The sequence below is a fragment of the Tachypleus tridentatus genome, chromosome 3 (genome assembly GCF_004210375.1).
Source record: "Tachypleus tridentatus isolate NWPU-2018 chromosome 3, ASM421037v1, whole genome shotgun sequence".
In the NCBI taxonomy this organism is placed as follows: Eukaryota; Metazoa; Arthropoda; class Merostomata; order Xiphosura; family Limulidae; genus Tachypleus; species Tachypleus tridentatus.
The window spans coordinates 24327133-24339725 of record NC_134827.1 but is presented as its reverse complement, the minus strand read 5'-3'; the positions used below and the strand labels follow the sequence as shown (position 1 = coordinate 24339725).

At 35.3% G+C, this 12593-nt stretch overlaps 1 protein-coding gene across 1 annotated transcript in view; it reads left to right on the top strand.

The window, feature by feature from the left end:
- Nucleotides 1-12593, top strand: part of LOC143247943 (coiled-coil domain-containing protein CG32809-like) — a 472276-nt gene that overhangs the window by 395706 nt on the left and 63977 nt on the right. Inside the window, exons 6-7 of the mRNA XM_076496493.1 lie at nt 9383-9415; nt 10967-11165. Coding sequence (XP_076352608.1) covers nt 9383-9415; nt 10967-11165 — 232 coding nt within the window. The remainder of the gene's footprint in view (nt 1-9382; nt 9416-10966; nt 11166-12593) is intronic.

Sequence of the window (12593 nt, the reverse complement as noted above, 5' to 3'; positions counted from 1 at the left end):
TTGTTTGCAGTTAAGCACAAAGGTACACACGGGACTATCTGTGCTCTGCCCACCACGGGTATCGAAACTTGGTTTTCAGCGTTGTAAATCAGCAGACATGCCACTGTGCCACGGGTTTTCTAAAAAAAAACACTGGGTTATACTGATTTTTTTTATTTTGACGTGTTATTAGTGGCGTTTTTAAGAAGAACATGCTGAAAGCCCTCTATGTCAAGAGATTTATTCAATGTTATAAGTAACCATTGGATACTTCATATCTTAAGCATAGGACACTACTGTAGCTTATTATATTTCAATTTTTATTTAGATTTGTTTCTAATTAAGAACAAGACTACACAGCTGGCTATAATTGTGCTCTGCCCACCTTTGGTATTAACACACGGTCTTTAGCCTAATTTTAAACGTTCTTCGATGTTACAAATTAACGCTGAATAAAAAGATATTCGTTTCTCAGTAACAAGTGTTCGCTGGGGGAAATTAGGCCAAACGAACGCGACACAATATAAAACTTTGAGACATCTCACAAAGTAGTCAAATTTTTTAAAAAAATTAAAAACCTAATGAAGTCACATCTTGAACATTTCCAAAGCACAATGCAGAATTTCTAACTTTTTACAGAACATAACTTAGAAACTTTTGGAACTATATTTTAACAGACAATGTGGAATTTCGAAATTTTCCAAACTATAATGTAGAGATTTGAAATTTTGCAGAATACTTCATAGATTTACTCAGATGTTATTGATAATTTCTTGTTGCTTGAAATAAATGTAGTAGCACAGCCTCTTGTTTGTTTTGAATTTCGCGCAAAGCTAAACGAGGGCTATCTGCGCTAGCCGTCCCTAATGTAGGAGTATAAGACTAGAGGGAAGGCAGCTAGTCATCACCACCCACCACCAACTCTTGGACTACTCTTTTTACCAACGAATAGTGGGATTTACTGTCACATTATAATGCCCATACAGCTGAAAGGGCAAGCATGTTTCGTGTGACGGGTATTCGAACCTGCAACTCTCGGATTACGAGTCGAGTACCTTAAACCACCTGGCCATGCCGGGCCTACACAGCCTCTTGCTCAGACAAAATATGACTAGTGTATAGTATTGGCTTTTTTTTAAGAGCTATTTTTTAAAACTATGCATCACAACGTATATAAACTTTTAGTCTATACTGAAGGAACACACTTTCATCCGAGTTAATTTAAACAGGTAATCTTCAATAGTCACAAAAATGTTTTTATGCGTCATAGGATCGTCATAACAAATATGAATAAATATACTGATTAAAAGCAGTGAACTAAGTAAACGTATTTAGTGTAAGATCAAAGTTTAAAGTAATATGTCTGGCTATAAAACGAAAAACATAACTTCATCTTTAAGGAGAATTTGTAAATATTCCTCCTTCTTTAACTGTAGTATGCTAATATATGATCTGATCCTTTATTAATACTTCTAACCATTAATTCTGCAATATGCAAATATATTGAAATAGAAAAAATATCTGAAAATAATTATAACAAAATATATTTTGTTTACAGTTATATATTAGTTAATATAACCACTGTGATTCTTTCTCGAATTTACCTCGTGCAAAGGCCAACAGTTTTTAATTATACTATACGTTTGTAAAATGTCCTGAACTAATGCACTGTTCGAATTTCGGTTAGGTTCCGTTTTTCAACTCGACCGTATTTTGATATGTAAGAACATCATTGTTGAGATGAATTGCTTCAAGTTTAGTGTCATTTTTCAATGCTAATTGCTCAATTGAAACGAACGTTGTATGGAGAGATATTAAAGAAACTGGATTTATTGTGTGTACCATACGAGAAGACGTGCTGTTGAGTGTAAAATATATATAGTGAAATATGGTTTCTGAAAAACATTAACTGTACATTTTTCACTTACATGGTACAGCCCCCCAGTGGCTCAGCGGTATGTCTGCGGAGTTAAAACGCTAAAGTCCGGGTTTCGATACCCGTGGTGGGCAGAGCACAGATAGCCCATTGTGTAGCTTTGTGCTTAATTTAAAACAACAACTACTACATGGTACAAATATGGAATGTGTTTATAACAGGTGGAGAAACTGCAGTAAGAACACTTAAAGAAGACAGGATGTATTTTTTTTTGTAGTAAAACCGGATCGGGCTATTTGCTGTGTCCACTGAAGTGAAATCGAACTCCTGATTTCAGCGTTGTAAATTTGCCGCTATCCCAGTAGGGGGAACAAGAAGACAGAAATACCGTGTGGTTTTGCTAGGTGGTTACTTAGAAACAAAAGGTGTTAAAAAGTTATGAGGGACACAAAACTTAAAACGTAAGATGAGATAAAGAGTGACATAAGTTTGTAAAGGGTGGAAAAATAAGACGAAAGATTACTGCATAGGATAAGAAAGATGTGAAAATAGTAAGGGTCCGAATCTAGGTAAGATTGGAGTGATAGTTGTAACAGTCAGTATAGATTGACAAGAGTATTATAAACCTTAAATGACAGTAGGAAGGTAAGGGTGGAATGACAGAATTAGGTGTAGGTATTTAGAAAAGGTGGAATGTCAGAGGTAGATATGGGAATAGAGTGATAGTGGTAGAAATATTTACATTATTGAAAAGTGGTACTAAAGACATAAGATGACATAGTATTGAAGGTGTTTAAATGAATCAGATATTAGGTTTATTCACACAGTCACTCTGTCTTTGGGATTTGATGAAGTGTAAATTGTAGTTTAACATTTCTTGAAACTAATTTTATGTATTTCATGTTTGCTATTCTGGGCTTAAAGTATTTTTCTTCTATTTACAGTCGAAAGCTGTGAATCCAAAGTACACTTTTTTCAGTTTTATTAGCTTATACTGATTGCTTTCAATCACATCGCTAGACTTTTTACATCTGTATTCATGCATATTTCTGTGACAGTTCCTGTCTTCTTACTGACTCGTTCAGCTGTCGTGGTCTGGGTTAGTCCTCTCGAATCACTTCACGTACATGGGCATAGTGACGATCATATCATCTTTTTTATATTTTCTTCGATCGATTATCGATTAAAGTATATTATGAAAACTCTTTCCTACGAGAGTATTTTCGACGACAAACACTTTCTTGTGTATTTGGTCCTATATTCGCTTGGATAATTGGATTATTGACGTTCTTAAAGAGCTATTTTCATACTTGGCAGTCAAGAAAAGCCTCGCACATTTATTTGAGTTGTGGAACATAACTGCTTTCCTTATTTGTAAATCAAAATTAAATTATTTATTTCTAATCGAACACGTTGTGGTATCCGATTTTTTGATTGGCTTGAAGTAAGTATTTTTCATCGAGTAAAAACAACTCCATTGTGTGTCTAAAAAATCTGACGTGAAAACTAAAACATCTGTTGTTATTTTTAGTAATTATCTGTGTTAGTTAACTAACCGTCAACACCCATAAACTTTAGTTTACCTTACCTTTAAACCTCCACAAATTTCAGTTTACTGTCACATGTTCTTAGACAAGACCCTCTGGTTAGAGGAATACCGTAGTTCTAATGATGACTTTTCTTCAATTTCTTTAAAATAAGAACCTTGGGCTAGATGGATACTACAGTGTTACTGATGATACTGCACTTCTTATAAGATAAGGACCTTGGGCTAGATGGATGCTACAGTATTACTAATGATACTGCAAGTTCTTGTAAGATAAGGACCTTGGACTAGAGGGATGACACGATGATACTAATGAGTTTACTGCAATCTTGTTAGATAAGGACCTTGGGCTAGAGGATACCACAATGTTACTAATTTATTTACTACAATTTCTTGTTAGATAAGGATCTTGGGCTAGAGGATACCACAATGTTACTAATTTATTTACTACAATTTCTTGTTAGATAAGGACCTTGGGCTAGAGGATACCACAATGTTACTAATTTATTTACTACAATTTCTTGTTAGATAAGGACCTTGGGCTAGAGGATACCACAATGTTACTAATTTACTTACTACAATTTCTTGTTAGATAAGGACCTTGGGCTAGAGGATACCACAATGTTACTAATTTACTTACTACAATTTCTTGTTAGATAAGGACCTTGGGCTAGAAGGATGTCAAAGTGTAACTAAAACGGACTTAAAACATCACAGAAGATGTTTTCAAGTGTTATAGTACCATTCTTGTGAGTTTAATTTGTGTTTTAAAGTTACATATTGGTTAACCAAGTGTTCGGTTTGTCTTCTTGAGAACTCTGTAAGTGTATTTACAAAATTACCAATCGCCTTCAATTTAAACTTAAGTGTGTTTTTGTGTGTTTTTCTTATAGAAAAGCCACAAAGGGCTATCTGCTCAGCCCACCGAGGGGAATCGAACCCCTGATTTTAGCGTTGTAAATCCGGAGACATACCGCTGTATTAGCGGAGGGCATTAAACTTAAGAAAAGGCTTTCTAAAGGTTCAGTTCATGCAAATTAAGATACTTCGTCAACAAAAACAACTTTAAACAATATATCACCATTTCGTTCATAGTCGGGCCAAGCATGGCCTGGTGTGTTAAGGCACTCGACTCGTAACCCGAGGGTTTTGGGTTCGAATCCCCGTCACACCAAACATGCTTGCTCTTTCACCAATGGGGACTTTGTAGTATGACTGTTAATTCGTTGGTAAAAGAGCAGCCCAAGAGTTGGCAGTGGGTGGTAATGACTAGCTGCCTTCCCTCTAGTTTTAGACTGCTAAATTAGGGACGGCTAGCGCAGATAGTCCTCGTGTAGCTTTGCGCGAAATTAAAAACAAACAAATCGTTTATAGTCACAGTTACCAAAACGACCAACACGTTAATGTTTATTAGTGTGTTCCGTCGGGATTTCTATGAAGTATGGTCTCGTGTCATACTTTAATACACAAGTAAGTCAATCAAATACATTCGCACAGACTTCAGAGAAAAACTTTTTCTTTATATTGGCGCTGTGGAAATATGTTTTTCCTGAGGATCCGTGTTTCGATATTTGAATGTCTGTTGAAACAGGAAACTCTTATTAATTCTGTAAAATGGGAGGATTTTCTTCCTGTAATATCATAACGTCTGTTGGAACAGGAAATAATTTCTCTGGTAGTTTTGTGAAGTGTGAAAAATGATTTACTCTGATATCATATCTCGCTGGTTTGCACTTTAAAACAGATATAATTTTATAAAGAAACTCATCTCCAATTTTTTAACAAACAAAATTTTATAAACAGTTATACGTTTGTATAAGTTACTTATTGAATTACCAATACCTTGGACCAAACTGAAATCTTCATTTATTTATTTTTTGCGCTTAAGGTGACTTTGAAAGCGATAATAAATTATTATATCTTTCAATATCAGGAACACCCTCGTGTTTCTTTATGACCTTTGTTTACGGTAACGTCCGCGTTAATGCCTCTTCTCCACCAATCAGAAGAGCTTCAAATGTTATTTTAAATTTCGTAACTACTTCTTATTGGTAGACAAGCGTGTTTCATAACACTGTTTTCACCCTTCTTAAACATTCATGTTGTTACTTTCAAAGGAAATATATGGATGCTGTTAGAATATTTATCTTATGAAATAAGAAACGTTTTAAATTACTGTGTTAAGGAAACAGGATATATAGCAACGTCCCTTTTAAAATACAGAAATCTGAATTTTTATTTCGATTTACTACAAACACTACAATTTTAAAACAGCTGAAACGACTGGTATATTCCATGACATATTTTATTCGTTTTCTGTGTGTGTATGTTATCGCCGTTTAAAAAAAAAAACCGTTCGATTTGCAAGCCACAATTTTAAAATTTTGTTAAAAGGTCTTTATGGTTGGTTAAGATGTTTTTGTTATGCGATTTGCTGTAATCAGTGTCGTTAATAACTTTAAACAAAAAGACTTAAACTGTAATCCTGGCAACAACAAATTGAGTAATTCTTGATATTCAGTCAATTTGCTGATATAATCTATCTAATTCACGACTTTGATATTCGTTGAAATGAACTGTGAATCAAAATTTGGGGACCTTGCATGGCCTGTTTATTAGGGTTCTCAATTCACAATTTCGGGGCAATGGGTTCGAATCCTGTCACCGAAGCCACATGCTCTTTCCTCTGTGTAGACGTTATAGTATAACAGTCAATTCCACTTTTCGTTGGTAAAGAGTAGCCCAAGCGTAGGCGGTGGGTAGTGTAACTCCTGGCTGTTTTACAACTAGTCTTTTACTTCTAGGGCTTGTCTTGGTTATAGAGCTCAACTCGCAATCTTAGGATCGCGTGTTCGAATCCCCGTCGCACCAAACATGCTCGCTCTTTCAGCCGTGGGGGCGTTATAACGTGACGATCAATTCTACTATTAATTGGTAAAATAGAAGCCCAAGAGTTGGCGGTGGGTGGTGATAACTAGCTGCCTTCCCTCTAGTCTGTCACTGCTAACTTATGAACGGCTGACGCAGATGGCGCTCGTGTAGCTATGCACGAAATTCAATAAACGAAAAAAAACTGTAGTGGATACATCAGGAGACGAACCTCTTGTGTCCTATTCAATTGTAAAAACCAAAGGAGCCGCCCTCAAGTTTTTATTGTTGTTCTTTACATTATTCAGTAAAGTTATCATAAATGTTTTTTTTTTTTTATATTTATTAAAGCTCTTGTACCATGATAAATAAAGTCACATACTAGCATTTTAATATGTCAGTATTTACCTACTGTTATCCACATTTTGATGTATGGATCTTTTTTATACTTTTAGCTATTACACCAAACATTTCCCAATTATTTGCAATTTTTATAAAGTATATGATTCAGTATTTTCAGTAGTTTTTTTAATTAACTAGACGATGAGTGTAATTCATCAGCAATCGCAAAAGTCGATATTTTTCAATAATCCGGTCATTTTTTTATTAAGTATATAGAAAATCTGAAGAGAATCCTATTTTATCCTGTCTGCAATAAACAATATTTGTTTTGTTCGGTAGTAGAACACCGTCTTTGATCATAAAGCGCGTAAGATATGTTTACAGTGACGCATTCTGTTGTGTTTTTTAATATTAAAGCATGTTGAGACGGTTGAACAGAGCTTTCGCTTCAATGATGAAAAACGTTCCGTAGATATGTGAAAATTTAAACTCGGTTCACTTCTGTAACTGATCCTATGGAAATGTGCAACTTTATGTTCAGCGTTATTTTATAACTGATACTTGTTACGTATTATAATTTATATCGGACGAGTCTCCGATTTATTATGTTACGTATGTTAACGTATTACTATTTAAAATAACCAGAAATTTAAATTTGGTAATTAATTAACTCTTAATGTGAATCAAATTTATAGTATTTGGCAACAAGATTGATACACACGATTTTTATTTTTAACACAAATATATTTTAATATACAAACAACAATACAATTTATAATAACAGTTATTACAAATGACAGTTTATATACAAGAGTTTTACAAACATGCAGGTAATACTGGTTATTATATCCGGTCAAGAACTAAATGTTTTATCCATGATCCAGGCCCACGACAAGCAAATTGATTATTTGTTGATACAATTATCGATTTCATTTGACTGCTGGCTTGCTTGGAGTATCCGTAAGCTTTCGCGACAACAATGTATAATGTCCTCGTAGAAATACTAACCTCCGAAGTTATTCACTGAAGTTGAACGGTTTGTAGTGTTTGAAATCTATAAACGTTCCTGGTTCAATTCTGTAGTTTTTTTTTCCAATTAATAAGCGTTAATCACAGTTATAGCTTTCAAGACCTATAACACACTGACTGTAGTGGACTAATAATACTTTTCTTCCCCTGTCTCTCGTCTACGAAGCTGCTTTTATATGAATCACAAGAGATTCTCGAAATTTCAAAATGTTCTAGCACATTTTCGTAAAACAAATATTGTTGATTCTCACTCTCAAGAATCTTCTACAAATTTCGAGAACAAGCGGGACTGGTGCAATACACAGTCAAGAATATATGTCATACACAAAAAGAAGAAAATTGTACTGAAATAAGTGTGGGTATTAAAATAAACGTATAACAGTAAATCCGTTACATGCTATAGAAATATGTAACTTTGAGCTCAAAGCACTTGTGTTACTGATCCTATAGAAATGTGTAATATTACACTCAACGAAATTCTGTAACTGATGTTATAGAAATATGTTACTTTACACTCAACGTGCTTCTGTAACTTATTGCTAAATAAATTTATTATCACACTCAAGGTGCTTCTGTAACTGAAAGAAAACCATACGCCACAGCATATTCGAAGATGTATTTTAACTGTAATTCTCTTATGGTAATCCAGTGTCTCTTCATCTAATTAACAATGAACATAAATGTGTTATCAAGTTTTTCACTGCCGTTTCTTGCTGTCCAGGGAACCACATCCATGCGAGTTGACTAGAAGCGAGTGCACTGTTCTAATTCAACACTGAACAGTGTACGATAATTACGTCTCTCTTATGAGTTACATGAGATGCATTTTACATTGAAAACTCCAAATACCTTAATTCACAATACACTATGTCCAAGGTACTAGCAAGACCCGAAGGAACGTATCATTCGACAATCTATGTCCCTAAGAAACGTATCATTCGACAGTCTATGTCCCTAAGGAACGTATCATTGAACAGTCTATGTCCTTAAGGAACGTATCATTCGACAGTTTATGTCCCTAGGGAACGTATCATTCGACAGTTTATGACCATAAGGAACGTATCATTCGACATTCTATGTCCCTAAGGAACGTATCATTCCACAGTTTATGTCCCTACGGAACGTATCATTTGACAGTCTATGTCCCTAAGGAACTTATCATTCAACAGTCTATGTCCCTAAAAAACGTATCATTCGACAGTCTATGACCCTGAGGAACGTATAATTCGACAGTCTATGTCCCTAAGAAACGTATCATTCGACAGTCTATGTCCCTAAAGAACGTATCATTTGACAGTCTATGGCCCTAAGGAACGTATCATTCGACAGTCTATGTCTCTAAGAAAGGTATCATTCGACATTTTATGTCCCTAAGGAACATATCATTCGACAGTCTATGTCTCTAAAGAACGTATCATTCGACACTCTATGTCTCTAAGAAACGTATCATTCGACAATCTATGTCCCTAAGAAACGTATCATTCGACAATCTATGTACCTAAGAAACGTATCATTCGACAGTCTATGTCCCTAAGGAACGTATCATTCAACAGTCTATGTCCCTAAGGAACGTATCATTCAACAGTCTATGTCCCTAAGGAACGTATCATTCAACAGTCTATGTCCCTAAGGAACGTATCATTCGATAGTCTATGTGACAGGAATGCTGGATTTTGTTTCCCAACGTTGAATGTACTTCATTGCACAATAAACTCAATGTATTTCTTTTTGTGTTTTGTCAGGTTTCTCCCAGCCACAACTACTTGCTGAGAATGGTAAGTTCCGACTTATAAATTATTTATACAGTTAGCGGTAAAATAGATGTGAAATTATCTTATTTTTTTCAAAATGTTAAATCACCTTTAGTTTAAAACAAATTACAGTACAATATCTGTCTTGGTTTGTTTAGCTTTTTACTCTTCGCTTAATTAATTAAGAACTGAGAAATTTTGTTAGCATGACTAACAAAAGTAATTATTTTTCGAGTGTGTCTGTGTGTTGTTTTTTCTTGTAGCAAAGCCACATCGAACCCCTAATTTTAGCGTTGTAAATCCGTAGAAGTACCGCTGTCTTAGTGGGAGACTATTTTATGTAAAACAAGAGTTTTGAAAACCTTTGTTAAATATGAATCAGATATTGGTTATAAATTCACTTTCTTATAAGAACCTTTCTTGTAAGTACCTTTCTTATAAGTGCCTTTCTTGAAACTTCTTACAGCGTTTGGCCAAGCGCGTTAAGGCGTGCGATTCGTAACCCGAGGGTCGCGGGTTCGCATCCCCGTCGCGCCAAACATGCTCGTCCTTTCAGTCGTGGTGGCGTTATAAAGTTACGGTCAATCCTACTATTCGTTGATAAAAGAGTAGCCCAAGAGTTAACGGTGGGTGGTGATGACTAGCTGCCTTCCCTCTCGTCTTACACTGCAAAATTAGGGACGGCTAGCACAAATAGCCCTCGAGTAGCTTTGTGTGAAATTCAAAAACAAACAAAACAAAAATCGTATTGCGTTTTTGACCCCGAATGGGCTTACATAGAACAAAGTGCTCGTGATTACCTACGTACACTCTACTTTGTTGTACGTGCTGACGAAGATACTATAATCGAGTTTAGTTCTCATCCATAGTAGAACCGTGGTATCGAAAAAAAAATGTTTTAATTAGTTCTCCGGTTCTCTGGTTTTGTTTCACTCCATCGCTGGAGCATGATAAGCGTGGCCTGTCGAAACAACTCGATTTTTTTTTATTTTGTCAATTTATTAATCACTTATGCATCATTATAGTGATGTGTCGTTATCACTGTATAGATCTCTGTTTGTTTTGAAATGATTCACAAAGCTACATGACGGACTATCTGCCCACCACGGGTACCAAAACCTGATTTCTAGCGCTGTGAAACAACCATTAACACATTGAGCGGTGTCGTCAGGGTGCATTTCTCACTTGATATCATTAGAATGAAGTTTTGCCAACTGTGTAGCAAGCACAATAATCATATTATAAAGACTTAAGATAATATAAACACTTAGCAAACTTTTCAAATAGAAATATAACGTACCTTCCTTAAATAAATTGCGGAATAATTTTTTGTTTCAAGTTGTAACGTAAAAATTCAGCAAACACCATTTGGCATTCTTAACTCAAGAGATAATAAAGGTTTAAGTACAGACGTATTTCATACTATGCATAGTTTGAAATTCTGTTGTTTACATCACAAAAAAGTGAAACGTACGGCATACGTTGAGTAGTTCGCTACTCATGTATATCTAAAGATGTTTTTCATGAGTTCAACGATATATGTTATATTAATATGTGCCACTGTGTTCTTTGTAGGTTCAGTTTTTCTCCAGTGTGGAAAAGAAACGAAACGTTCTGTTCTTCCACACGAACTGACGACTCTAGACACGATCAAAACTTTGTTCGTTCGTGCCTTCCCTGAACATCTAACAATGGATTATCTCGATTCTCCATATGTCCGGATTTACATCAACGATGTTTCAAAAGATGTGTTTTATGAACTCGAAGATGTAAGGTATGGTGGGATAAAGTTTAGTGTCAGGGACATGTATTGGATTAGTTATTTCAGTTCAGTGTTTATAACATACGTTGGGTTAGTTAAAGTTTAGTGTTTGGGACGTATGTTGGGTTAGTTAAAATTTAGTGTTTGAGAAATATGTTGGATAAGTGAAAGTTGAGTGTTTGGGACATATGTTGGGTTAGTTAAAGTTTAGTGTTTGGGACATACCTTGGGTTAATTAAAATTCAGTGTTTGGGACATACGTTGAGTTAGTTAAAGTTTAGTGTTTAGGACAATCATTGCAACGTAGAGCTTTAAGATTCCGTGATTCGAAAGAACCGAAACGGTTATCTTACCTTTAAGTCCTTAAGGTCATCTGGTCTCCTGCTATAAATGTTAAGTTCGACTAGGGTTCGCTTGAGCGTAGAAGCGAATTGAATGTAATCGAATTGTGATTTATTCAGCTGATAAACACCTACACGTTTGTTTAGAGCTTAGAATCGAATTGTACTTGGACTGGAAATCTCAAGCGTATCAAAGTCAAAACGCTTGTATTTACAAAACTTGTGTTATCTATGCAATCTATTTTTTTAAATACACCTATGCATTTTCAAAATAACTTTTCTTATAATATTATATTATTAATATCACCAGATACGTTTTGAAAAGGTCCTAAAATCTTATTTCGTACGATGAAAGTTATTACCGTGATTTCAGTGGATTTTTCTTAACTACAAACTATAGACCAGAATTGGAGAACCTATAAGGATAGATGAAACGTAATAGTGTAAGAGGGAAAGGCAGTTTCAACGGCTTTAGGTTGTCTTGAAAAGAAATAAAGAAATCTTACAGAGAAAATGGCTGCCACTTTCCAATCAAATGATCTATAGAATGGAGCTGAACAAGATCCAACCTCACAGGCTGTTATGTAGCCTGCTTTATTATATTCCAGTCATGACTTGTGGACCTCCTTGACACAGCAGTAGTTAGTCACTACCCAGCATTTAATCTGCTGTTGTAAGTGTCACTTTTCAACAAGGACATTGTGATGTTGAGCTCATGCTGCCTACGCTACTGTGGAACCTTGTTCATCTTTACATCTTCTGTTCCAAGTCACCAGAACACTCCTTCACCCTTTCAAAGCACACATCCTTACCCTTCTCTTATACTTCACAAGCACACATCCTTACCCTTCTTATACTTCACAAGCACACATCCTTACCCTTCTTATACTTCACAATCACACATCCTTACCCTTCTTATACTTCACAATCACACATCCTTACCCTTCTTATACTTCACAATCACACATACTTACCCTTCTTATACTTCACAATCACACATCCTTACCCTTCTCTTATACTTCACAAGCACACATCCTTACACTTCTTATACTTCACAAGCACACATCCTTACCGTTCTTATACTTCACAGGCACACATC